The sequence below is a fragment of the Zonotrichia albicollis genome, chromosome 12 (genome assembly GCF_047830755.1).
Source record: "Zonotrichia albicollis isolate bZonAlb1 chromosome 12, bZonAlb1.hap1, whole genome shotgun sequence".
Lineage (NCBI taxonomy): Eukaryota > Metazoa > Chordata > Aves > Passeriformes > Passerellidae > Zonotrichia > Zonotrichia albicollis.
In genome coordinates, this window is record NC_133830.1 from 1,804,932 (window position 1) to 1,831,357 (window position 26,426).

The 26,426-nt window shown below is 43.7% G+C and overlaps 1 protein-coding gene across 6 annotated transcripts in view; it reads right to left on the reverse strand.

Moving 5' to 3' along the window:
• The window catches only part of LOC102064532 (contactin-4), a 275,228-nt gene that overhangs the window by 77,451 nt on the left and 171,351 nt on the right, over positions 1 to 26,426 (reverse strand). For all 6 annotated transcript variants that reach the window (XM_074550309.1, XM_074550310.1, XM_074550305.1 and 3 more), the window contains exons 5-6: positions 25,588 to 25,763; positions 11,761 to 11,856 (exon numbers count right to left, since the gene is read on the reverse strand). In XM_074550309.1, the coding sequence (XP_074406410.1) occupies positions 11,761 to 11,856; positions 25,588 to 25,763 (272 nt within the window). The remainder of the gene's footprint in view (positions 1 to 11,760; positions 11,857 to 25,587; positions 25,764 to 26,426) is intronic.

Below are 26,426 nucleotides of genomic sequence, written 5' to 3' on the forward strand. Positions count from 1 at the left end.
TCCAGTTCAGCTATTTACACTTGAGCAGTTTATAGCTATAGTGTATTTCTGGTTTTAGTAAAGATCTAAAGATCTCTCAAACATAGAATATTACCCAATTTCTGACCTGTATTTGCTGTTTTTAAGGGAGAGGAGAAACTCCACGAGCTGCAATCCCAGAGCAGACCCAGGACATGTTGTAACCTTATTTTTCTTCATTTCCATTATCTACTCTATAATGAAAACTGCACAGAAATTCTGAGTAATTATTAACGTAGGTCTGTGCTTTGCCAAAATCACATTTCTCTGCTTGCCCCCCCATATTTTGCTTCTGCCTTTAAGAAGTAGAAACTCTTCTTGATTTTTGAAAAATTTTTTTAAAGTCTCTTCCATAAAGTCAGAGCTGCCACTTAAAAAGGTCTCTGTGGCTATTATGGGAAAAGCTATTAAAATATCAAGATTATGGCAGCCATAAAGCTGAGGAGAAGGATGAAATTTTGGGATCAGCATTAGCCAAAAAATGGGGGTCATTTATCATTTTTAATAAGAACAGTGTGGGTACAATACACTATTATTTTTTATAGGGTTTGCTGAAAGTTACAGAGATTAATCCAATCTTCAGTAATTGCTGTAACTCCTACCTTGTCACCCACTCTGTCACTCACAACCTGGACAGGTGGGAACTGATTTTCAGTGGAAAACAGAAGGTTTTCTGTCAATCATGATGCACTAAAATAATGTTTCATTACACATGGCAAAAGAAAAATATGAAATTAGGGAAATTATGAAATCCTCCCTTTAAACTGCCCCAAACAACCCAAACTATGACTGAAATAGTAATTAATTTTGAGACATTTTGAAAGGAGAGGTGAGGCTCATCCCCTGCTATAAATAATTTAAATTCAGATGTAGCCAACACAGCTTGGAGTGTTTGGTTGACACGTCCCTTGATCATGCATTTTTGTAAAATTATGGCTGGCATTTAATTTTTTTTCAAAACTATTTTTTTTTCAGAATGCACTTCTGTAAATTTATGGCTGTTCTAAATTTTTTTTCAAAATTCAATTATTTTTTGCAAAATGCACTTCTGTAAATTTACGGCTGTTTAAAATATTTTTTTTTTCAAAATTAAATTATTTTTTTCCAGAATGCACTCCTATAAAATGATGGCTGTTTTAATTTTTTTTTTTTCAAAATTCAATTATTTTTTCCAGAATGCACTCCTATAAAATTATGGTTGTTTTAATTTTTTTTTTTTTCAAAATTCAATTATTTTTTACAGAATTCACTTCTTTAAAATTATGTCTGTTTTGAATTTTTTTTTCAAAGTTCATTTATTTTTTCCAGGATGGGAAGTGCTGAAGTTTTCCTGTCTGTTTTACTCCCTGCCATCCCCAGACAGAGCCAACAGCAGCACTGAAGATTTTCCTGGAGGGAAGCTGTTCCCTCAACCATTGCAGTGCAGGTGATCACAGGAGGATTCTGCACTTTGCTTTTAGGGGATTTAGCAGAAATCCCTTGGTTCTGGGTGTGTTCCTGTGCCAAACATTCCCACCTGTTGATTTTTTAATATATCCAAATGCTACAATATCATTTTGTTGGACAACCCCCATTCGTACCCGCTGTTGTTGTATAAACTTCATAGAAAACTGATTTTTGGTGGATAATTTGCAAACTGCTGGGGTTTTATTGTTGCTCTGATTGCTCCCATTCCTTGGTGTTCAAACTGCTCATAAGTGAAGTTACAGCAAATTTGGGCAAAGCTGAAGCTGAACTGATTATCTGCTGAGTGTCCTGTGAACCTGAGCCGTATTCTCAATTTGCTTATTAAAATCTGCCAACTGCTTGTAGGGGATACTCATCATTCAAATTCCATAATTGCCAATTCCATAATTGCAAAGTTCATAATTGCAAATTTCGCTGTGATTTGATTGAGCAATCAGCACCCACAGCCCCATCACAAAATCGCAATTTTGAATCACAAAATGTGAGCAGGAGAGAAGGCTCCAGTGCCTCCAGCCCCTGGCAGAGCACCCTGGGGAAAGGAAAAAGGGAATTATCCAGCAAACACAAACCCCTAGCACAACTCTCTGCAATTCCTGGACTTTGGAACATTTTTCTCTTTCACAGTTTTATTTCAATGTTAAAGCTACATAAATTATGCACTGCCTCTTTTTTTAATTTTTTTTTTTTTTTTTTTGGTGGGGTTACAGACACTTCCATTGCCCTGCCTGCACCACTGGATCAATTTTTTATCTTCCAGTCTTAAATAATTGCAGAACAATTTAAGGAAATCGGCCAGGACAAAAATATCACCTGGTAATTCTCCCTCTGAGTCTGAGCTCTGCTGCCCAGCTACACCACAGCTCTGGGCCTCCAGTGCAGGTTTTAATAAAAAGAATGATAAATAATGAACAAGATTAATCTAAAGTTAATAAAACACGTTTGGATGAACCCTCAGCTATGCCAAATCGGAGGACACACTTACTCAGCAGCCAGGCAACAGAGAAATGTGCTGTCAGAAGTTTATAAGAACAAGAAAAATGCACAAAATTACCCAATTTTTCTCCTTCTCACAGCAGTTTTCAGTGCTGTGTTTGCCTCCCAGCCCCTGGACTGCCCAGCTCTGGGTAATTAGAAGGGCAGGAGGTGTTCATTACCTGAAGCCTAATCAATATCCCCGTATCTGCTGCATCTCCAGCCTGTGGATGTCAAAGGCAGTGAAATATTTGGGTGCACACAGCTGGCCTGGCTTATCTCTCCCAGGCAGCTGTGAGCACCAACCACGATTGCACTGAGCCAGCCTGAACCCAAAGGGAGGCAAATCAACACAAATCTTTATCTGTGCTGAATAGAAAACATCACGAGATGAGGTCCTGCACTGGGATTTGCTCCAGTGAAACACCAAAATTATTCCAACAGCATCTGGGGGCACTGACACCCTCCCATCGACACAGCCTGGCTCAGTGGGGAGAAACCTGATGGGTTTTGTCTGAAAAGCTTTTCATGTTTGTCTTAAAGGCATTTCCAGCCAGTCTTGCCTGGAAGGAAAAGCCACCCACAACACCAAGCTGTGTTTGTCACCCTGATTCCTCCTGGGAATGTGACCCAGGACTGGATTTGATGCCACTCCCAAGCCCTTCTGGTTATAACTGAGGATTCTGGAGGCAGGCTCACCCCAGCAGGGATCAGCTGGGCGATTCTCTCTCTCTCTAAGTTCATTTCAATGAGGAAATTCTGGTAATAGAAAAGGAATAATGGCTTGATAAGGTCCAGAGAGTGGCATCAACACCCTTGCAAAGAAACGCTCATTTCACCTGAAGCCAGAGAGAAATCACCCCTGTGCCACAGGGAAACAGGAGAGATCAGCCAGAGAAAAGGATAAAAAAGGAGCCTGGGCTGAAGCTGCTAATTTCTTATAAACAATCACCAAAGAGAATAAAAGCATGGGAAGCTGGGCATGTGCACAAGGGGCGCCTACACTGAACTGAACTTCTGCTCTGGGTTTGTGCTGTGAGAGACTCGGTCACTGCTGATATTCTCAGCTTGTGTTACATAAACTGCTCCCCACACCACCTGAAGGAATGACTCACAGATTTAATCCATCACTTGGCTTTCTGGTTAAAGTCACAGAGAGTTAGCCTAAAAATCCTTTTCTGTGTGTGCACTAGCTTCAGAAAAGCTAAAGGTCCCTGGGCTTGTTTTAAAGCATATTTCAATGTGACCTAGCTAATCCTCTAATACCAGCTTCCACTACCTTTGATCTGTAGTTGTAAGAGATTAGATCAAACCTCTAAAAAAAAAATAAAGTTGGTTGCAGAGGAATTTTCTTACTGCAATGAATAAAAATTATGATCCACTCCAAGGCTGAAATATCTGCCCAAACAGCCTGAGGGGGGCATGGCCTGCAGGGCACTTGCCTGGAGCACACAGGAAAAAAACATTCTCCTCATTTATCTGATAGATAATCAGTGTTCAGTGTCATAATAAAGTAATATCTTTGATATCTACCAGCTGAAAACATCATCATGGTTGCACATTTGTTATATTTAAACACATCATGAGGTAACAGAAATTGCCCAAACCAATTCTCTTATTGATTTTTCAACAATAAAATATCAGCCCCATAGGAATGGGGGCTCCCACAGCCAGGACTGAACAAAGCAGAATGTGCACCCAGGGGTGTGGAACCCCAAATCTGACACATCAGTGCTGTGTTTGGGCCTATTCTGCAGCCCTGGCTGCCCCTGAGGGCTGTGCAGAGCTGGATGTGGAGGGAAGGGGTTGGCAGAGCCTGGGAGCAGCACTCTGATCTCTAATTTAGCTCATAAAGACATCACAAGATGTTACAGCTCCCAATAAATGCTATTGACTGGGTTCTGTCAGACACATTTCACTCATCTTTAGCCAAACCCTGCCAGCCCTACCCCCTCTCAGTCCCATTTCAATCTTCATTTAGTGCTGACTGCAGCCAAACAGGGAATAACCCACACCACTGGCTCGCAGATGATTTCTTTTTAAAGATGTCACGAGCTGTCACTGATAAATAAAAAATCCATTAACGCCGTGTTCCTCATTATTTCCCTGCTCCCAAGGCCTTTGGTGGAGGGCTGAGCCTCTTCCCCTCCATTTCCCCATCCCAGACCTCTCCTGTGTCCTTGCCACCCACGTGGGGCACAAAAAGGGAATTCTGGGGGTGCTGACTCTGCAGGTGACACGTGAAAGCTGAAAATCTGCCTCTGTTCCTGACCCAGGCCCTATTTTTGCCCCTAAAAATTCAGCTGAAATGATGCAGATCCCACTCACCACCCCAGGTGCTTAAAGGAGTGTAAATCTGTGATGAGCTTGGCATTTGTGCTCTAAGAAATATTTGTATTTTCATAAATCTCTCAATTAAGGGAGCTCTGTGTGTTCCCTGCGCTGTCAGAAATATCAAGCCAAAGCACTCCCAAATTAGAGGAGAATTTATCCTTATCCTTCATCCTCAAATATGTTGATAAACTTGTGCACAAACTGAATCAGCAGTTTTACAGAAAGGATTATGTCAGATTAATTTTAATCTAATCCATTTCTATCTCCTGAGAAGCTCTTTACTTCTTGCTTTTAATAATTTAAATGGTGACTGTGGCAGAGCATAAAAAATAAATGATGGGAGATGCACTTTAAATGGAAGTTACCATTCTCAATCACTTTTTATTTAAATGAGAGTTTCATATGCCTGATTTTAAGTCTAATGAACCCCATTCTTGCTGAACTGTAATAATCTCCATCACATGGAGCCAGACACAGATGAATTACAGAAACCCAGGGTGTGACCCACCTACTCCCTGTGATGGAAGGAGACACCTGGAGGGAAATTTGGGCTGAATTTCGAGGGAATTTTTGGCAGAAATGGCGCCAGGCTGCTCAGATGCAGCTTTCAGGAGACAAACTGCAGGAATTGGAAGCTTTGGGAAGTTGTTTTCTGGATCTTGGCCTGAGATCAATCACTCTGAGGCTTTCTGAGCTCAGCTGTTCATGCTCTGCAAAACACTTTGAGGGTGCTGACACTTCAGCCATGGGAATTTTCCTGCTTTGGGGACGTGGGAGTGGCAGTCACTGTTAAGGGGAAAACTGGTGACATTCAGGTATTTCTGCATCCTTTGCTCTCCTCATGGTCTCCTCCATCTCCCACACATCTCCAGCACTCACCCTGCATCCCCTCCTGGGAATTCCTGCTGGAATTTCACTGTTCCCATCCCAGGAAAGTCAGCTGTGAGCTGTGCAGCCCCAGCTCATGGGATCTGAACCCTGCTGGGGCATTTTCCTGCTTTGTTTGAGCCTGCCCTCTGTCCCTCCCTGCATCCTCCAAGCAGAATTATCCATGGAAAACCAGGTTCACAAATGCCCCACAACCCAGGCAGGTCTGCAGCCCCTCCTGATGCTCCAACACCAACCCAACACCGCAAATCCATCAAATCCATCACTGACCATCCCCAATGGGAAAATATTTCCCTTTTTCTTTGCTTTTGCCAGCCCCAAGGGAGAGTTTACCTGCTCAGATTTTCCCTCCAGCCTCGGGAGTGATCCATGACAGGCTGCCCAGCAGCCCTGCAGCCTCCTGACAAATAGCTGAGCCCACTTCCAACCAGCTTAGCAGATTTTTTGCTTGGTTTCCTGGAGAAATGGAACTTTTACAGCCACGGTGCCCACCCATGTGTGTGAGGCTCCTCTCTAAATTAGCTTCTCACTAATTGGAACCAAATCTGACCAAGCAGCAAAGGCTTCCAAAGACATTAAGGCAGCAGAGAAAGAGGGGAAACTATCAATCCTTTAATAAGGAGTAACAGGGGTAGCTCAGCCCTTTGACATCCTGCCTGGCAAGGGGGAACTGGGAATAGAGATTCTGTAAAATTCACATTTCTCACAAGCTCTGGGCATCCCACACTGAAATAAACAGGAAAATAAAGGCTGAGTGTTAAGGTTGCTGTAGTGGAGTGAGGACATTAAATGCTGCCATGCTCCATTTGCTGATCATGCTATAAAAATGCCTGATAATTGCCTTTTTCCTCCTGCACTCCTGATTTTCCCAGGTTTGCTGCCCTTCCTCCTTGCACTGCATGGTAGGGGCTGTACAAACATGAGACATGATTTGTGGGATGGATTATTTACAGGACAAAACCCCCAAAACCATTCATCCCACTGGAGGCCATCAGCCACCCCGACAGCCCAAAGGTCCTCACTGTCCCCAGAACATGAAGTGTCCATCATCCCTTTAAAAAACCAATAATAATTACAGGAGAGAAAAAGTGAGCAGACAAGTGAGCAGCCATTAATGATTGCTGTGCCCAGGGGTGGGTTTAGCAGCACTGGAATCTGTAAAATGCTTTTCTAAGGATTTCTGCAAACACCTTTGGTGTCCACACTTCACTCCTGCCCGTGCAGCATGAAAGGCTGGGATTGAGATGGGATCAGAATTGCCATCTCCTCTGACAAATGCTAAAATTTAGTTAGTTCTACTTGATTAAGCTGTGCAACAGAACTAAAAGTTTTCCTGGGTACCATCAGGGAAAGAAAGGCAGGAGAGAATGAGAAAACCTGAATGCATCCAATCTGTGAAAAGGTGTGGGAATAATTCTCTGTCAACAGCTCAGCTCAGACACAGATGTGCTCCCATCCATGGCTGGGTTTCCATCAGGAGCGATGGCATCAGATAGGAAAGAATTATGGGAACAACTGAGCTTTAATGAATCTCCTCCTCTTTGGGAAAATGGAATTTTCCAAGTGCATTGAGAACACGGGCACCGCAGAGACAGAAATCTGATTTCCCTTGAAATCCTGCCTTTGTTCACTCAAGGGGACAGCCAAGATCCTGCCTGTTTTCTGGGCAGGCTTTGGTGGACATCAGTGAGAAAAAATGTACATGAAGTACACAGTGAATGTTATGGGGATTTTGGAAGGAATTTTGAGTTAGAGACAGGACTTGTGAGTTTTTTAGATTATGTGGTTTATTTTCTTATCTTCTGCATAGGCAGGAAGGAGGAGTTCAGCACACATCTTTACAACATGGTTCAGAAAGTCACAAAACTTCTAGTTGCAAGACCTTTTAAGGACTTACTGACCAATAAAACAGTGCCAACAAGGATATTTATGGTTTTGACCCAATTCAGGGTCAGAAAGGAGCAGAGGGACGAAGAGTGTGAGGAACTGAGGCTCAGAGACAGGAATTGTTGGGGATTCAGTTCCAGGGACAGCAGGAACATTTGAGGATGTCTCTGCAGGAGAAGACACATCCTACAGAGCACCAGTGAGTTCCCAGCTGAGCACTTTGGTATCTAAACACGCCATCAGCTGGCTGATTGCTTGCCCAGATTACTGAGCTGGACTGGGAGTGAGAACAGATGTGCTCCAGCTGTGGTGAGTGGGGGAACGGGCAGAGCCCAGAGCAGGACACACCACCAGGGACCGCGGCGAGAACACAGAATTCCAACAACCCAGTAATTGAGAGATCATTTCCAGCAGCCCTCAGTGTGCACTCAGCATTTCCCACAGCACTCGGAGAGCTCCATCTCCACAGGCTGCTCCCACGGGGGCTGCAAGGCAAATGTCATGAGAACGTGGTTATAGATCTTTCTAAGGATGAACCACGAGAAGCTCGCAGGGAAGGGGGAGAGGAATCCTAAAGACAAGTTCATTTATCTTCCCAGAGAAGGGAGGGGAAGGGTTTCCAGCCCTGTTTGTATTGCATGAGGAAGGGTGTGCTACCAGCCTGTAAAGCAGATAATCCTTTCCAAGGCTGTATTTTTTTAGCCTCTGGACTCACAATGAAATGCCAGGGATGCTAGGAGGAATTTGAAAACTGTAGTTGTTAAAATATTAACCAACCCTGCCCTGACTATCAAATAAATCTAATAAAAGTGGCAGCTAAATGACTCAGCTCCCACGAAGTTAAATGAAAAGAACTATTTGGCACAAAAGAATATTTTATCTTAAAATTTGGGGATAAAGTTAAAAGGACAGTGACCTCCAAATACTTCCCAGGCACATCCCCTTTGGAACACAACTTAGATTCAGAGCCTGAGAAACACAAGTGAGTGTTTGCTTTGGATTTTGGAGCTTTTTGTTTGTTTGTTTCAATTAAGTTTATCTCAACAAGAAATGGATCTTGCCAAATTTGATTAACAACAGAGAAAAAAGCAAACAAGGAAAGGTGTTCCCCCCTGCAGAGCTCCTCAGAAGGAAAACATTTCCACAAGGAGCTAGCTTGAACACTACTGCACACTTTGAAAAGGTTTATGGCTTCTAAATGCCTTAAAAATGCAACAGAAATAAACAGAGAAGAAGAAATAAAGCCATTTTTGGTGATATTTTCCCTGTTTTGGCTCAAAATTCTCCAGATGGTCAAGGAAAGGGATTCTTCCCCTCTGCTCTGCTCTTGTGACAGCTCAAGGGCAGGGTTAGGTGGGGTGTTGGGATGGAACTGTTCCCTGGGAGGGAGGAATTGTCTCCTGGAAGCACCTGGGACAGTGGGAGGTGTCCTTGCCATGGCACTGGATGGGCCATTCCCACCCAAACCATTCTGTGAACCAATGGTTGATCTCACAGGGCTCTGAAAACACAAAGCAGGAGAGCTTTGTCTTCTGACATCCAAATTCTAGAATTCTGACATCCAAATTCTGACTTCTGACATCCAGATTCTAGAATTCTGGTATCCAAATTCTAGAAGTCACCCTAAGACAGGCTGAGGTACTTAAATGAGACTCACAAAGAAGTCACAGCAACTCTTTGATGGCCCTCCAGCGTCCAAACCCATTTCTGTGACTCCATCACTGGCACTGCCCAGTTCATGCTGTGGCCACCATGGGCCCCTGGTGTTCTGCACAAAACCAAAGCTGAATTTGAGCTCCACACAGACTTTTAGGGTTTTTGAGTTTCCTCTTGTGCACTCAAACACCACCAGCTCATCGTGCTGTTACCCAGGCCCCAGTGCCACATTCCCAGGGCAATATTTACTCTTCAGTGATTTCTTCTGTGGGGTTTCAGGGCAGAATGGTTGACACAAGACCATTGTTGGGCTTTTGATTACACAAGCTGCAGAAATAACGAGGGAACACCCTTCACACGCAGGGTAATTATCTCAGAAAAACCCTAAAAACCAAGGCAGGCTTCTACCAGTCCTTTAGGAACAAATAGAGAAGGCAAAAAATAAAAATAGGAGAGGAAAAGAACTGGAACTTCTAGCAGACAAAGGGGTCATCAGTACAGCAGGACTGGCCTCGGGGGGAGTGGGAATCCAGTGCTGCAGGCGCGGAAAGCGCGGCAGAAGCAAATGTTTGATTTGCATTCATTCCGCTCTCCAGCCCCGCCGCTTCCCGAGCTGCAGACGAACGTTTGTTTTCCAAACCTCCAGCACTCAGCATGCACTCCATCAGAGGAGGCCATCACATCATTATGCTGCTTAACAGAATGTACCAGCACGAGGCAGTGACCTGACAAAGAGCGGCTCCCCCCGCACGCAGCGCGAGTTCCGTCTCCACCGGGGTCTGGGGGCAGCTCACATCCATGGGCCTCAATTTCCAGCTCATTTCCAGCCAAAAATTGGGACAGTGCACGGCAATGCCCAATTGTTCTGTGTGAGCTGTACACACACACACAGCCCATTTGTTGGTGCTGAAAGGACGTGTTCATCATTTGGACTCATTTTCGGGATGAATTTCCTGTAATGCTGGAACAGTAGGAAGCTCTTTATTGGGCATCATTAACAAGAAAAAATAGAAAGAAAGCCTCAACAACTAATGTACGTAGGCCAACATAACTTCACTTTTAGCTGACAGCTCCTCAGAAATGGATATTTCCAAGTGGCAAAGTATTAGAGCCACAGATGAAAGGTTAATGGTCTGGATGCTGATCAGTGTCTTTTTAATAAAGTCACAATTTTTAAGCCCAAGACAACCAGTGACACAATGGCTGACAGAAAATAATTCCCTTCCCATTTACTGTTTCTCTTTTCCCAAATCTCAGCACCTGGCCAGGATGTTTTTTTCAGGCTTCTACTATTCCAGTGAATACTCTCATCAACAAAGCAATGGCAATTCTCAGACTGAAAAGTTTTTCTTTTTAAATTCTTTTTTCAGATTTCATTTTCAATGCACATATGAAACTAAGGTAAAAAAAAAAAAAAAGACAGTGCATTTTTCCCACAATTAGCCCTATGTTTCAGCAGTGGTCACTAATGCCATCAGGCACTTTTTGCAAGGATGATGAACCTGAGTTCGCTGCCTAATCAGATTCTAAAATAACTAATTGCATTTTCTCCCCTTATTACCACTCGTGGTTCCAATGAGCTGGGTTATTTTTCACTTTGGAGCTGAGGAGTTTTTTCCTATTGCACCAAAGCATCAAACCCTGGCAGTGTTACCATCAGCCTAACAGCACATAGTCCAGGGGGCAATTTCCATCCAGCTGATGAGGCCAGACAGACCTCAAAGCAGGATTGCAAATTTCTTTAAAAGGGCCACAGATCTGTGGGAGAGGTTGTGCTGTTCTGACAGAGTGAGCAGCCCCTGATGGAGGAGTGGCTGGTGTGGTCCTGGTGGGGAGGGACACACACATGGAGCTTGTCAGAGACAGCAAGAATTCCAGCAGGAATTCTCACACTCCCTCTCCAACACATTTCTAACAGAGCAGTGCAACACACATGCTGAGGAAGCCACAAACTGGCACAATTAAAATGAGTTTGTGCTAAACTGAAAGAATTGTTTGGTATTTCCTAAACATTCATACCGCCCTCGTTGAAGCAAACAGCACCCTGTGAGATTTGGACACATCCTGAGTACCCAGGACACAAAAAATAGTGCCAGTAGTGTTTGAAAAAGAGAAAATAATGAAAAGATGATGCACAAAAGTGGCTCTGCCAGCAAGTTCAACTTTTTAGCAGGTGTCAACTTTTTAGCAGGTGTTTTAGTAGGTGTCTCACACCCAGGCCACAAACAGAAAGGCTGAGCTAGAAGGTCTCGGTCACACCTTCAGGATATGAAGACTTTGCTTTAGTTTCCATCTCTGCAGTTTATACTCAGAAGTTTCTCTCTGAAGTTTACTCTCAGATCCGTAAAATGCTCTTTCTCTGCATTTGTCCCTCACTGGAGCTTCCTCAGCCACCAGAACCCCCTCAGCCAGGGTGGGCCTGCCACCACCCTGTCCTTGCAGTGACTGCTCCAAACTCCCTGAAAACCCTGAGAATTCCCTTCCCTGAGAAGGGAAACCCCACCGTTCACTGAAACCAAGAGGAGGAGAGCTCCTTACCTCCAGAGTGGGGCGGGGGCCCACAGAGCAGCACCATGCCCTGGCCCTGGCGGACGGACACCGTGCTCCTCGTCCTGGTCTTGAAGTTCTCAAGGTCTGCCACGAGAGAAAGGACTCGGTTAGAGGCTGGTCACAAAAGGAAAACGGTGAAATAAAGCAAATATCAGCGTGGAGGGTGGGCTGGGAGGATCTGGGGGCAATGTGAGGCAGCAGGAGGCTGAGGAGCATCAGCGGGAGGATCAGGAAATGCCTTGCCCAGGCTGGAAAGGAGAAGGTGCTGGTTCACCCACAGAAAGGAGAAAACTCAGCACCTGTGTAAGGCTGGGGGAGGTTTGCTGTATGAATTCTGGAGGAATTACTGCCTTGAATGAGCAATTCCATCCCCAGGCAGGCTGCAGCCCTCACTGCTGCTGCCCTCCCGTCCCACGTGTGCAGACCCTTCCCTCTTGCACCAGCTGCACGTGAGGCCACAGAAGTGCTTTAATTAAATTAAATTAAATTCCTCCTTCCACCTCTCTCTTTTTCCTCTCCTCAGGGCCCGTGCACTGCAAAAATACAACTCCCCCTGCTCTCCTTGCACACTGAACTCAGCAGTGAAGAGAGGAGGTGACTCTGAGCTCAGAGTGCCACCAGGATTGTCACCAGCAGCTGCTTCGTGGGAGCACCATGACATGGAATCACTCTGGCAGCCTCTGATCCTTTACAATTTCCTGCGTTTCAATTTTCATTTTTTTCCCCCTTGTTTCCAGTGTAGCTGAGCCTTGGTTTGGCAATTACAAACCTGTTGTCAGTGCAGTTGGGAACCAGAGGAAACACTGAGGTGATAAATATTTATCAGCAGGAGCTGGTAGGAACATCATTATGAGGTTACAAGGATGGAAAACTGAGCCTTGATTTTTATCCTCTCTTAAAAATGTTTTCTGCACACATACTTAAAAACACTTAAATAAATAAAATCCAAAGTTGTCACCGCTTCATTTCCCTTTTTAGGAAAGATGCCTTTATGGGCCTTTCTCTGTTTCTTTTCTGGCTTACGACAAAATAAGAACAGGAAAATAAATTATCAATTAGAGAGATATAATCCTTCATTCCTAAATTCTATAAAATCAGCAAGTTTTTAGTTTTTTTTAAATTATTTTTTTTTATTTTACAGGAAGCACTGTAACATTTCTCTGGCCACCTGCCAGTGCACAGATTTTGATGCATTTTGACTGCACACAGGCACAAGGCTGGATCCCATCCTCTCTGAGGACAGCTGCAGGAGGAGGAACAGCCTAAAGCCCAAAGAATGCCTGCAGGAATAAATGTGCTGTTTTCTACATCAATATTGACAAGGAAAGGATTGCTACCAGGAAAAGCAGACTCTGCTTGGATGAACATGTAGGAAATGCTGCAAGGATGGTCAAAATCAGCAGATAAAGCAGAGTATTCATCACTCTTGCTTGCACTGCTTTGGGAGCCAGCCCTGCAAAGCCTCATGCAAGCACTTCAAATCTGCCTCTGAGTAAAATAACAGGATTAAGATAATTACAAGAAAGGCTAATGCCTCATCAAGGCCATCAGGCTGATTGTGCTTTCTGAAGGCCACAGGTTTGTTTTCACAACACCTAAATTGGAATGAACAATGATATAATGAAGATTTTATTGGTGAGGAGCTTCATTTGGGATCCACCTTGCAATCTTTGAGCTGCAGAGAGGAGGGCTTGGCCTCATGGTGACAACACCATCGAGTTCCACCTCACATTGTCCCCAAATCTACAAACCCTGGGTAGCAGAGGAGGATTTTTGTTCTAATTTGCCCATAAAACCAACTTCATGGTGACAACACCATTGAGTTCCACCTCACATTGTCCCCATATCTACAAACCCTGGGTAGCAGAGGAGGATTTTTGTTCTAATTTGCTCATAAAACCAACTTCATGGTGACAACACCAACCAGTTCCATCTCACTGTGTCCCCAAATCTAAAAACCCTGGGTAACAGGGGAGGATTTCTGTTCTTATTTGCCCATAAAAAGCCCAAACTCAACAAACAAACCCACCAGATTAAAAGGAAAAACTGAGATACTAACACTTGCAATTCAGGAGATCAATGTGCTGCCAACAATTCTCACAATACCAACCAAGGGCTCCAGTGAGCACAGGAAAATATTATATGAGCTCCAGTAACCCCAGCACTAGAGAAGGATTAGTAATTAGCAATTAGTAATGATTGCAGGAGGAGAATACAACGAGGGGTGTAAGAGGAATGCAGACAGGTTATTGTGAGTAACAGCTACTCACACCTCATTTAATGAATGACTTGAGGTGCCTTTAAACACTTTCTGGACAGTATCAATTCTAAATCAAGCTGAACAGGCCAACAGAAGCAGAAAGCTGCATCTATTATTTAATTTCAGCTGGATTAAAAGCAGCTGCATGACTTTGGGAAAGTCACTTTGGCTCTCGGTGACAAAGTTTGCACATCTCTGAGGACAAGTCCTTCAGCTGTGTCCCTCAGAAGAGGTTTAATTAGCTAATATTTGCACAGAGCCCTGACATCTGTCCCTGCAATGCACTGGAGTGCAATGCACACACCAACACCCAGCCTTAACGGGGCTCTGCTGCCATAATGAGGTTTTTCTGTGAAAAACTCTGCCACGACTTGGGCAGGGATGCCACAGATCCCAGAAATGCTCCCCAGCCCAGCAGGAGCTGTCAGCCCCCAGCTCCTCCCTTTGGGCAGGGTGTCATTGTGTGGAATGAGCTGTTGTGGGGTTTAATAAAAGCTTAAGCAACCTGAAATGATCCACAGCCCCTCAAGGCTGGGTAGTTTGTCTCAGTAAACGGCATTTGGAAACTTTAATCAAACCCATATGGCTTTGCACAGCAACAATTACCCAAGTTGTCCAGAGTAATGAAAGATTTCCCCAAATTTTGCCTACAAAAATCAGTCTTTATAGCAAAGAAGATTCAATTACAAGCAAAACAAAAGGAACTGCAGCCTTTCCTCCTTTTTTAGGACCTCCTTGGGTTTGAGTTGTATAAAATGTGGTCATTCTTTTTCTAAGGCAAGCAAAGTTTTAAAGAAATATTCCCCAGATGGCATGGAAGGATGGGCAAACAAACAAGGTCACATCAGCTCCTGCTGATGGGGTCAGTGTAAAATTTGGCCTCAGATTTCTGAATTTCCACATCTCATAATTTCCAGCTCCACTGATTGTCTCAGTGGTGAGAATTCCACCCCAGCAGAGCAGCTACAGAGCCCCCTCAGTTCCAAATTTCTGGCTGCAACAACAGCAGAAATGATGGGAATAACAGAAATAATGCGAAAAGCAGAAATGATGGGAATAACAGAAATTATAGGAATGACAGAAATAATGGGAATAAGAGGAATGATGGGAATAAAAGAAATAATAGGAATAAGAGAAATAACGGGAATAGCAGAAAGAATGGGAATGACAGAAATAATGGAAATAACAGAAAGAATGGGAATAACAAAGAATGGGAATAACAGAGATGATGGGAATAAATAACAGAAATTATGGGATTAACAGGAATAATGGGAATGACAGAAATTATGGGAATAACAGAAATAATGGGAATAACAAAGAATGGGAACAACAGAAATGATGGGAATAAATAACAGAAATGATGGGAATAAATAACAGAAATTATGGGATTAACAGGAATAATGGGAATGACAGAAATAATGGGAATAACAGAAATAATGGGAATAACAAGAATAATGGGAATAACAGAAAATATGGAAATAACAGGAATTATGGGAATAACAGAAATTATGGGAATGAATAACAGAAATGATGGAAATAACAGAAATGATGGGAATAACGGATACAATGGGAATAACAGAAATGATGGAAATAACAGATATAATGGGAATAACAGAAATGATGGAAATAACAGATATAATGGGAATAACAGAAATGATGGGGATAACAGAAATGATGGAAATGCCAGAATTAATGGGAATGACAGAATTAATGGGAATAACAGAATTCCTGAACTCAGCATGCCCCAGGACCCCGACTGCAACACCACAAGTTCCCTGAGGAGCCTGCCAGTCTCCGGGCACTGGGGATGTGACAGAAATCCCTATTTTTTGTGAAAGCTGAGCTCTGTTGTGCTGCCTTTGTTTGCCCCAGGAGCCTTTCCACGCTCTGCTTTGATTTTTTTCCACACGTGCCTATTTTTAGAACACAAAATGCTTCGTAATTACGCCGGTGCCGCAATTAGGAGAGACCCCTCTGTGCAAGAGCTATTAAAAACCACCCAAAAAATATTACAGAAAATGAGATGAGGAGTCAATGATGCAAATTGGTGGTGGCAGGTGTCTGCATGTCCTTTGGAAAGCCAATTTCTGTGAGTGTATCATGTGGGAGGCAGCTCTGCTGTGCAGAGCCTTGAGTGACACGCTGTCAAAAACTCACCATTAGTGAGCCCTTTGTCATTGCAGTTCAGGGCTTTTTTTCCTAATGATTAGAAAAGCAGTGTCAGTGCTATTTTCACCTATTATTCCTGTTTAACTGGGATGAAACGATTTCTGCTTTTGCTCAGTTCCAACAGAAATGTACACACATCAATCACTGCTTCATACATCAGTGGGTTTTAATTGCCAAAGAAAAGCAGGGCTAATAGGCTTAGAAAAATAAAAATGTTAGTGGGTTTTACTTCAAAGTTTTGGTCTAGGGAGTTTTATAAAGCAAATTTGATCACACATGGTTGATATCAGTCAGTTGATGCGAACAGCAAGGAGCCCCCAGAGCAGAGGAGCTGCAGCCCTGGGGATCACTATTCCTACAAAATGAGATTTCCAATGCACCTGGGCAGGCAGAACACAGAGTTTGTGCCCAGGGAGGGAGGAGGGTGGGTGATACCCACACATCTCTGCATCCAACTGGGAATTACTGGGATTTAGCACTGCCTCAGGGCCATTCCCACTGTACTAAAAATAAGGCTTGGGGTAAGGAACTCCTACTTCACTGAGATGAGCAACAAATCCTTGGATCAGCACTTCAGGAGTTCTTTTAGCCTGTCTGTATTTTATGGGGGTTGGTATTTCACCCTTGAGATTTGGCTGTACTTTGAGCACAGGAAAATAGAATGGTTAAAAATGATTGATAATTTAGGAACTGATAAATTAGAAAGCTAACACACATTCACTGGCAATTTTGAGTGTTCTGGAGTGGACAAAACAATACCTTTAATAATATTAAATGAATTTTGAAGCACCCACAGAATAGGAAATAATGATATAGGTAAGGAGTAATTACCTTTCTTACATGGGAAATGCCCAGTCCCCTTGGGTACCCAGCCACAGCCCAGACACCCATAGCCAATTTTTAAGCAGGACTTAAAGAGATTTGCAGATCATAATGGGCTTTGCCTTCTCCACCCCCTTCTATAATTTTAAAATAATCCCAGGAATCTAAAATTTAGGGTGATGTTTAAGGTCATATCCAGGAATAATTGAAGATTATCCTTTTATTAAAGAGCACACCATCCCAAGGGAATCTGATTAGGCTGGGAGTGACAACCCCAACACAAAAACTGATGGGAGGATTGGTCAAATCCCCCTGGTTCAGATTGAGCAAAGAACCTGGGGACATTTGGGTGCCCTTTCCCAAATTATTCCCATTGTGTTTGCACAACTCTCCGTGTACAAGAGATCCCAGGTTCATGTCCTGGACAAAACTCACAGCCAGGTGGGCAGGGGAGGCAACGGCAACATCATCCCACTCCACTGGCTGCAAACTGTGGGAAGTTAAAGTATTTAAGAAAAAATTAAAAATGAAAACCTGTCAATATAAATGAAGGGGGAAAGGAAAGGAAATAGGAAAGGAAAGAGGAAAAAGGAAAGAGGAAAAAGGAAAGAGGAAAGGAAAAAGGAATGAAAGGAAGGAAAGGAAGGAAAGAAAGGAAAGAAAAAAGGAAGGAAACAGGAAAAAGGAGGGAAACAGAAAAAGGAAAAAAGGAAGGAAAGGAAAAAGGGAGGAAAGGTAAAAGGAAGGAAAGTAAAAAGGAAAAAGGAAGGAAAGGAAAGGAAAAAGGAAAGGAAAAAGGAAAAAGGAAGGAAAAAGGAAAGGAAAGAGGAAAAAGGAAGTAAAGAAAACAGGAAAAAGGAAGGAAAAGAAGGAAAGGAAACAGGAAAAAGAAAAGAAAAAAAGAAAAAGGAAAAAGGAAAAAGGAAAAAGGAAAAAGGAAAAAGGAAAAAGGAAAAAGGAAAAAGGAAAAAGGAAAAAGGAAAAAGGAAGGAAAAGGGAAGGAAAAAGGAAGGAAAGGAAACAGGAAAAAGGAAAAAGGAAAGGAAAAAGGGAAAAGGAAAACGGAAAGGAAACAGGAAAAAGGAAAAAGGAAAGGAAACAGGAAAAAGGAAAGGAAACAGGAAAAAGGAAAATTGATTTCCCTGCTGATATTTATGGCCCCACCATCCCAAACTCTGTCTCTCTCAAACAGCACCAGGTTTTCAGAGCTGGGTTTCCGCCCCCCTCTCAGCAGCTCACAGAGATGCAGTTCCTCAGGCTGTGTCCTTGCTGGTGTGTCAGGACTACCCAGAGAGCTGTGTGGGCTGGAATAAAACCCCTTTGATACACAGCTTAATAGAATTTTAGTTTAAGAGCTGCTGTTCTAATGAATAATTTCGAGAGTCACTGATTTGAGAAATAGTTTACAAGTCTGGGGATGAAAGCTTTCTAATTTGACCTTTAGAGCAGAAATTTCACTGGGATTTCTACTTTGCCGAGGAGAAAAGAAAGGGAAAAGAAGTTTTGGAGGTAAATATCTTGGCATTCCCCCCATCCCTATCCCTGTTGGAAAAGATTTTTCCTTGGACTTTATTATTGTGGCCATTAACAAGGCATTGAGTTTACAGAGTTTTATCTCTGTCTGGGTTCTGTATTGAGACTATTTGAATTTTCCCAAGTCTTTCTGACCCCACATGCTAAATCTAGGCTGATTTCTGAACCTAAAAGGCTGCAATTCCACCTCCCTGGGGTTTGCTCCCTGTTCCCAGGGCCCTTTCCTTCCTTCACCCCCTGCTCTTACAGAGAAATAGAAATTCCTGAGAATTTTTCTGCAAAATTCCTGCAAGACACCCATTTTTCTTTTCCAAAATCAAACCACTCTTCTCTATGATATTACGGGGAAAAAAAAAAAAAACCCTCCTTGTCCTCATGTTCCACTTCATAAAAACTGCCTGTTTGCCTTCTTTCGACAGGAAATATTTCAAACATTTATTTTGAATCAGCTCCTCTGCTCGAGACAAAATGCTGAGGACTCTGAAAATTTTATTACTTTAATCTAGAAAATCTGGGCAGACATTTCCCCTTGGGTTGACTGGAATGGGGTTATTTCACTCTCAGAAGTTTTTTATCTTTTCCTAGTGAAAAAAAAAAAAAGCAAAGAAAAGCAGAAAAAGCTCTGTTTGCGCTTTCTTGCAGCAGAGCTGATCTGCAGTGGGCAGAGAGCAGAACCTGCAGGGGCACAGGGGGTGTTGTGCTCCTGCAAAGGGGGCTCCTCTTCTGCCCCTTCCCACTCTGGCCAGTGGCAGGAATGCAAATTCGGACCCAAAATAATGCAAAATACAAACACTGAGCCACAGAATCCATTAAAGCCCACCCAGGGCCATGGCAGGGACCCCTCCCACTGCCCCAATTCCAGCCCGGCCTTGGGCACTGCCAGGGATCCAGGGCAGCCCCAGATTTGCTGGATAACATGACTCAGGCTCATTCAGCAGGACATTTCAAAGGGAAATTTCCCTTTACTTGCTAAAACCCCACCCAAACCTCACCCCACAGAGATCCTGATCTGCTGCTGCTTCAGCCTCCCTGTGGAAATTCACATTTTGGTGCTCAGCATCATCTCACAGTGCTGATATTGCTCCGTTCTGTTCCCCTCTCGGCCCTAATGAATAATGCCATGCCAGTCATGTTTGCTGCAGACAGGCAAACCAAGGTGGCACAGCTGCCCACAAACACATTTAATGTTCCTCCATCCTCCACGTGCCAGGGCTGGCTCCTGGCTTTGCTTTCCAGAGGGAAACCAGGAGAAAAAAAACCAAAATAAAGATAAATCAGCCACTGGGATAAAGCTGTTCTGCACTGCCCTTGCATCCCATCAACAGAAACAGAAATTCTCCTGCAGAAACAGAAATTCTCCTGCAGAATCCAGCTCTGGCCTTTGCCAGGTCTGTGCTTGGGTCCTGGAATTGCTATTTCCACACATTTATAGAAAATACTGATTTGCATTGATCCAGAACCCCTAAGGATCATCAAAGGAGCAGAATTATTTCTGCAGCTAGGTCAGGAGCATTATTTCATTCATTCATTTCATTATTTCATTCATTCATTCACAGACCAGAAGGTTTAGAGGCAAAAGGGGAGGCGTCACAAGAAGTTTCCAATGGCAGAGGAAATAACACAATCTCCGATTTCTTGTCCTGTTCTCCAGCCACACAAACCATGAAAATTGATCAGAATATGAAAACATAACCCAACAACTCTGCAGATGTTTACTCCTCTAAAATCAGTTTTTACAAGAAGTTTGGGGGCTCATTAAAAAAAAACAAAACAAAACATCTACACCATCATATGGTTTTTAAGAATAAAGCTCCTATATACAAAAAAAATAAATATCTGCATTTTGAATATTTTTTCATATTAAAGGCAAAATGAATAAATATGAAGAGAGATGAGGAAAACCATCAAGGCTGTTCCTTGCTTTTCCCTGAATTCCTAAAGCAGAGGAGGACCTGGGTGCTGTGAGTGGCCTGTGATGCCCAGCTGTATCCAACTCCTCCTCTGCCCTCTCCGGAGCTCCTTCCAGCCAAAAACCAAAATAACTTCTCAAAAAACTGCAGGCTGAGGAGATTCCCAGCTTTAGGACAACAACTGACAATTTCCAAGTGCCACTGCTTTAAGCAATAATGAGTTCAGTTTATTTATAACCCTGGGGGGAGGGGAAACAAAGCAGGTAAAAATCCTCCATTTCTGCTCTGACTGAAGGGTCCTTCTATCCCAGGTGAAAGTAAAGTAGGTTATAGATCCATCCTCTGCTGCAAACTCCCTGTTGGTTCTCATTCATCAGAAATAAAAAATAAAAAGGAAAGGAAAAGAAAGGGAAAAAAAGAGGAGCTTACGTGAGGCTTAGCCTAGATTTCCACCCAGCAGGGACTGTGGGGAAGGAGCAGAGGTTGGGAGCTCATCTCTAGCACTGATCCTGCCCTGTGCCAGGATTTCAGCACAGAGAAACCCTGGCGTGTGGGGACATATGAGAAAATACAATTTAATGTACTCCCTCCTCAGTTAAGGTCACAGCAGCCCCAGTCCTGGGGGCTGGGGGTTTTCCTTCAAAAAAAGGGTTTTCCTTCAAAAAAAGGGTTTTTTTCAAGGAAAAAATCTTTCTTTAAAATAGATTCTTTTAATAAAGTGTGTGTGGGGGCACAGGCAGGTGAGGGGCTGGTTCTGGGTGAGGCAGCAGGGCTGGGGTTGGTATAAATGGCATTTTTCCTTGGAAAGGCGCTGCAGGAAGAATCAGGGGTTTCACATCTGGTAGGAAATCACAAAACTGAAGAACTGGGGATGCCCCAGCCAGGCTGCTCTCACAGCTCCAAGTGTCAAACCTCTGATTCTGCTCCAGTGCCTTTCCAAGGAAAAATGCCATTTATACCAAGCACACCCCAGTGGGGCTGGGGAAACCTGGGGTCTCTGCAAGGGGCAGGGCTGGACATTCCAGCTCCAAAATGCAGATTATTCACACAGCTTCAGGTCACAGCAAAACCCTTCAAATGCACGGAGGCTTCGGTGAGAGGAGGAGTGAGCTGGGGGGTGCAGGGGAAATTGGGTCATGGTAAGGAAATCAATTTCTGAAGATGTAAGAAAAACTAAGGAAATGTAATGATTTTAAAGCAGATTTGTGGGCCCTCGGTGTCTGCAAGCTGCAGTGGCTGGCTGGGAGTTTTATCTCTGAATTGTGTGGGAGGCAATGCACTGATGAAAATGCCAGGAAAAAGGGAAGGAAAAGGAAAAAAAAAAAGGGAAGGAAAACAGGAAAAAAAGGGAAAAAAGGGAAAAAAAGGGAAAAAAGCAAAAGGAAAAGAAAGGGGAAAGATAAAAGGGAAAGAAAAAGGATATTTTATAAAAAATTCCCTTTGGCAGGATTTTTTCTCCTGGGAAACCTCAGCTTCTCCATGTTTTGCTGCTTTGGAATGTGATTTGGAGAATCGTTTACCCAGCCTGTGAAATTGTTTTAATTTAATGACCAATCCCAGTCCAGCTGTGTCAGGACTCTGGTCAGTCACAGGTTTTTATTATTCATTCCTTGCTGGCCTTCTGATGTCTCCTTTCTCTTTCTTTAGTATAGTTTCAGTATATAATTTCTTTTAATATAATATAAATAATAAATCAGCCTTCTGAGAACTTGGAGTCAAATTCTCATCTCTCACCTCATCCTGGGGACCCTCCCAACACCACAACAATCATCTCCTACCAACCCCAAGATTTCAGTGATCCCTGTGGAAATTTTTCCATTTCTTGCTGAACACATGGATCAGTCCCTGGCACTGTGGGTTTGGCTGTTTGGAATTGAGCAGACCCCTCCAAAAAAATGCTTTCATTATTAATTGTTCTGGAAAGAGACTTCCTTGACAATTTAGTCTCCAAAAGATAAAATGAATGTTCTGGAGTTCAATGAGGGTTCACCAGGAAAGACTTTGAGCAGCCATTACAATGTGTTCCTTAGCAACTAACAGTGAAAATTATGGGATTTACTCGAGTAAAAGATATAACAGCAAACATTCTGGCAATGGGAATATTGAAAAAAGCCCTTTTCAGTGGGATGTTGGGAGTAATTTTCTCTTTCTACCACCACAGTGAAATTATTTTGGGATGGTAGGTCAAAGCCCCAAAGTGCTCTCATTGCAACCACGTTATTACAGGATTTTCTGCCACTCCTTGCCCTGTGAAGTGCTGGGTCCTGGCTGCTAATTCATGTTTAACAATTATTTTTGAAGGAAAAAACTTTTCTGTAAAATGAATTCTTTTAATAAAGTGTGTGAGGAAGAGATTTAGAAACAACAGCGTGACTCCCTTCACTTCAGAGGAGGTTCATGGGAACAAGGAAGAAAGAAAAGAGTTCCTGGAATGGAATCAGAACATCCAGAGCAGGAAGGGATCCCAAGGATCACCCTCATGAACAACCCAATGGAAAAGGCACCAGAGGCAGGGTGGAGGCTGCGCCCCTGCCCAGAGAGGAAAGCAGCCAAAGATCTGATTTCCAGGCACTGAGGAGACAGTGAAACAGCTCAGCTCAGTTCCACCCAGAAAATCAGACATTCCACCTGTCTGGGGACACCTGCAGGATGAGGAGGAGGAGGAAGAGAACAAGGAGATCTTTCCCCTTCCTTTTAACCTCCTGGGGCAGCACAGTGATGCTGCAGCATCCTCGGAGCACAGCTCCCTTCAGACTCATTATCCTCCATTCCCCTTGGTCTGAAATTGGTCCCTCAGCCCCTGGACATCCCAACATTCCTTTGTCCAGCTGCAGAGAACACCCACAGCATGAGCAGGATCTGCTAAGTTAGAGATTCCAGGGAAACTCCTTCCTGGGAAATGGCCATGGGCTGGAAAGGGATTTCAGAGAGGCCTCAGGGCACAGAGCAGGGGAAGGACATCAGCCATCCTCCCCTCATCCTTCCCTCAAATAAACCCCCCTGAAAACAGATCCCATTTCTCTAACAGCTCCTGTTCCACACACATCACTTGCAGGCAGTTTTTGTAACAACAGGGGGCAAAGCAATGATATGGCTGAAAACCAGCTCTGATTCAAAGCTGATTTTCCTCTTTGGATACCCATTTCCAAACCAACAGCACGTGACAGCCACCAGTGAGCTGGGAAAGGCAGCAGCTCCCGCACAGCTCCCACAGGGTTCATTTCCAAAGCAGCACCCTGCAGCTGCCAGCAGCTCTGTGAATTTCCAGGTTAAACTGCAAACCCTGCTGAGGTGTTTAGGGCCAAATTGAGTCAGGTTATCACAGCAGGGAGGGAATGGTTCATCTGTGAGCACTGGGGATGGCTCCATGGGAGAAGAGAGGGGTCACCTCTTGGCAGAGGCTTGGTTCTGTGCTTGGTTCTGTGAAACTTTTCCTGATGTCCTCCCCTGGCGCAACTCGGGGCCGTTTCCCCTCGTCCTATCACTTGTCACTTGTTCCCTCAGAGAGGAGACCAGCCCTCACCTTGGCACCACCTCCTTCCAGGGAATTTTTTCTTCCTCTGTCTTTTCCCTTTTCTCTTCCCCAAATTTTCCTCTTTTTTTTTTTTTTTTTGCACACTTGTTTTCTCTGAAATTGAACATATTTTCACCGAGTGAGGAATCTGCTGTGCCGCAATAACAGAATATGGATTATTGACACTCCGAGCCCCGTGCTTATAGCAACACAGAAAATTAAAAAGCTTTAAACTCTTGAGTATGGATCCAATAAGAGATCTCTAATTTAGAGAGTGACAGAGCAACTCCCAGCCCCTGGGAGATGTTCCATCCCATGCATTATTCCATGGGCAGCTTGAGCACATCCAGAGGCTGGAGAGGGGCTGGGAACTCAGCTTAGCTGGAGCTAAGCCCCAGCCCCTAAAATAAAAAGCACATCATTTAATCTAGTTCAGCTGTGTTTCCGTAGATCTTTGCGGAAAAGCCATTATTAGATCCATACTCAAGAGTTTAAAGCTTTTTTATTTTCTGAAAGCCTGTGTTGCTATAAGCACAGGGCTCGGGGTATCATTAATCCATATTCTGTTACTGTGGCACAGCAGATTCCTCACTCAGTGAAAATATGTTCAATTTCAGAGACAACTAGCGTGGAGAAAAAAAAAAAAGAAATAAAAGTGAGAAGAGAAAGGGAAAAAGAGAGAGGAAGAAAAAATCAAAAAGGACAAACCTGAAATGAAAATGCCATATCAAAAAGCAAGTATTCAGGGGAAATATTAGCACTTTTATCATAATGAGTTTGTAACCTAAATACATATTTCAAGGATGAAATTGCTGACCCTGTCTGCCCTCCACAGGAGGCTGAATGGCTCAATCACAGCTTAATCTTCCCTGAAAAGGCTACAGAAGAATATCACAGCCCTTGAAGAACAACACCCGTTACTGATGCCCCAAGAGTCGCAATTTAACTCTTAAAAGGAGGGGGGGAAAGCCCTCAAATCTCACCCATCATTCTCAAAATAAAACCCAACAGTCGTTTCCTCAGAAATAAAAATGAGATAAAACCCACATAACACAAGATGAGGATGGAAAATAAGGGGCTGCCCAGATGAAGGGTGAAGCTTCACATTTTTATTGTTTCTCAGAGACAGAGCCTTTGTAGTAAACTTAAATCACCCTGTATTTCCTAATTCAGCTAATTCTGGTTGCCATCCCCCTTTGGTTAGAGAAGACACTTATAAGTGTTTCTTGGTCTATCAGCTTTAGCCACACCATGCTGCAGATGCCTTAAAGCCAATCATCTAAATTACCCCTCATGGGTCTCACTACAATGCATCTTTCACAGTTCTATTTCTCCAGTGTATCCAGTCTTATTTGCAAGGCCATCCTTTGAAACTTTTCCTAGTTCCATTTCTCTCCCCAATGTCCATCCTCTTCCATGGCATTTCTAAATCAGCATTTTTTATCTCAAAAAATTTGCACACAGACGCACACTGCGTGAATGCTCTCACCCTTGACAACTCTCCCCACACCCATTTCCCACAGAGAACACCCCATCACCCATCTCGGAAAAAGACACCCAGCTGCCAACTCTTCCAGCACAGGAACAGCGGCTTCCTTCTGACTTACAGGCAAACTGCAGCTTGGCCTCTCTGCTGACAATGGTGCCAAAGGGGTTTGTTGCCACGCACTGGTAGGTGCCAGCATCCTGGCTCTTGTTGGGGTTGTGGATCAGCAGGGCTCCTCCCAGCAGGCTGTAGTGCAAATCCATGCCCACGTCAATGCTGCTCCCATTTAACCTCCACCTGCAGCACACAATGCCAACGTTAAACTCTGCTGGTGCTCCCGGCTCTTTGGAAACACAGCCTGGAGTAAGTAAAGGAAGATTTAGAGTGGCTCTGACTACTTATTAAAAATAATAATAATAAAAAAGACAGCAGAAAAATGCAAATTTCCTGAGCGGTATTGAAATATTCCAGTGTTTAACTGCAAGAGCAATATCCTTGACATATATTTCAGTCTCTGAAATGAATAATGTTCCTGTAGCTGCTGCTCTTTGGAACTGATCCCTTAGCAAGGGGAAGTCCCTGACACAGGATCTCCAACCCATTCAGGTCCACTGAGGATATTTTCCCCCCCTCTCCCCACTTGCTGGTTGGTTGTTTGTAAATTTCAGAAAATTCCCTCCTGGCAGATGTCACAAAGTGGGCACTGAGGAATTCCAGCTCCTGAGTGCCCAGGGAAGCTCTGGAGCTGTGTTTGCACCATGGATCCGTGGGTTTATGGCACCAAAGAGCTGGCTGTGGTTGGAATGGCACAGAGGCAGAGCCCTGGTGGCTCTCACTGGTTTCACAGTGGCATTTACTGGTGAGCACAGTGAGAGGCACCAGAGGGGAGAGGAGATTGATTTACAATGATTTACAGCAGCAGCACAGCTCCTTCCTCCAAGGATCCCAAAGCAGCTGCTA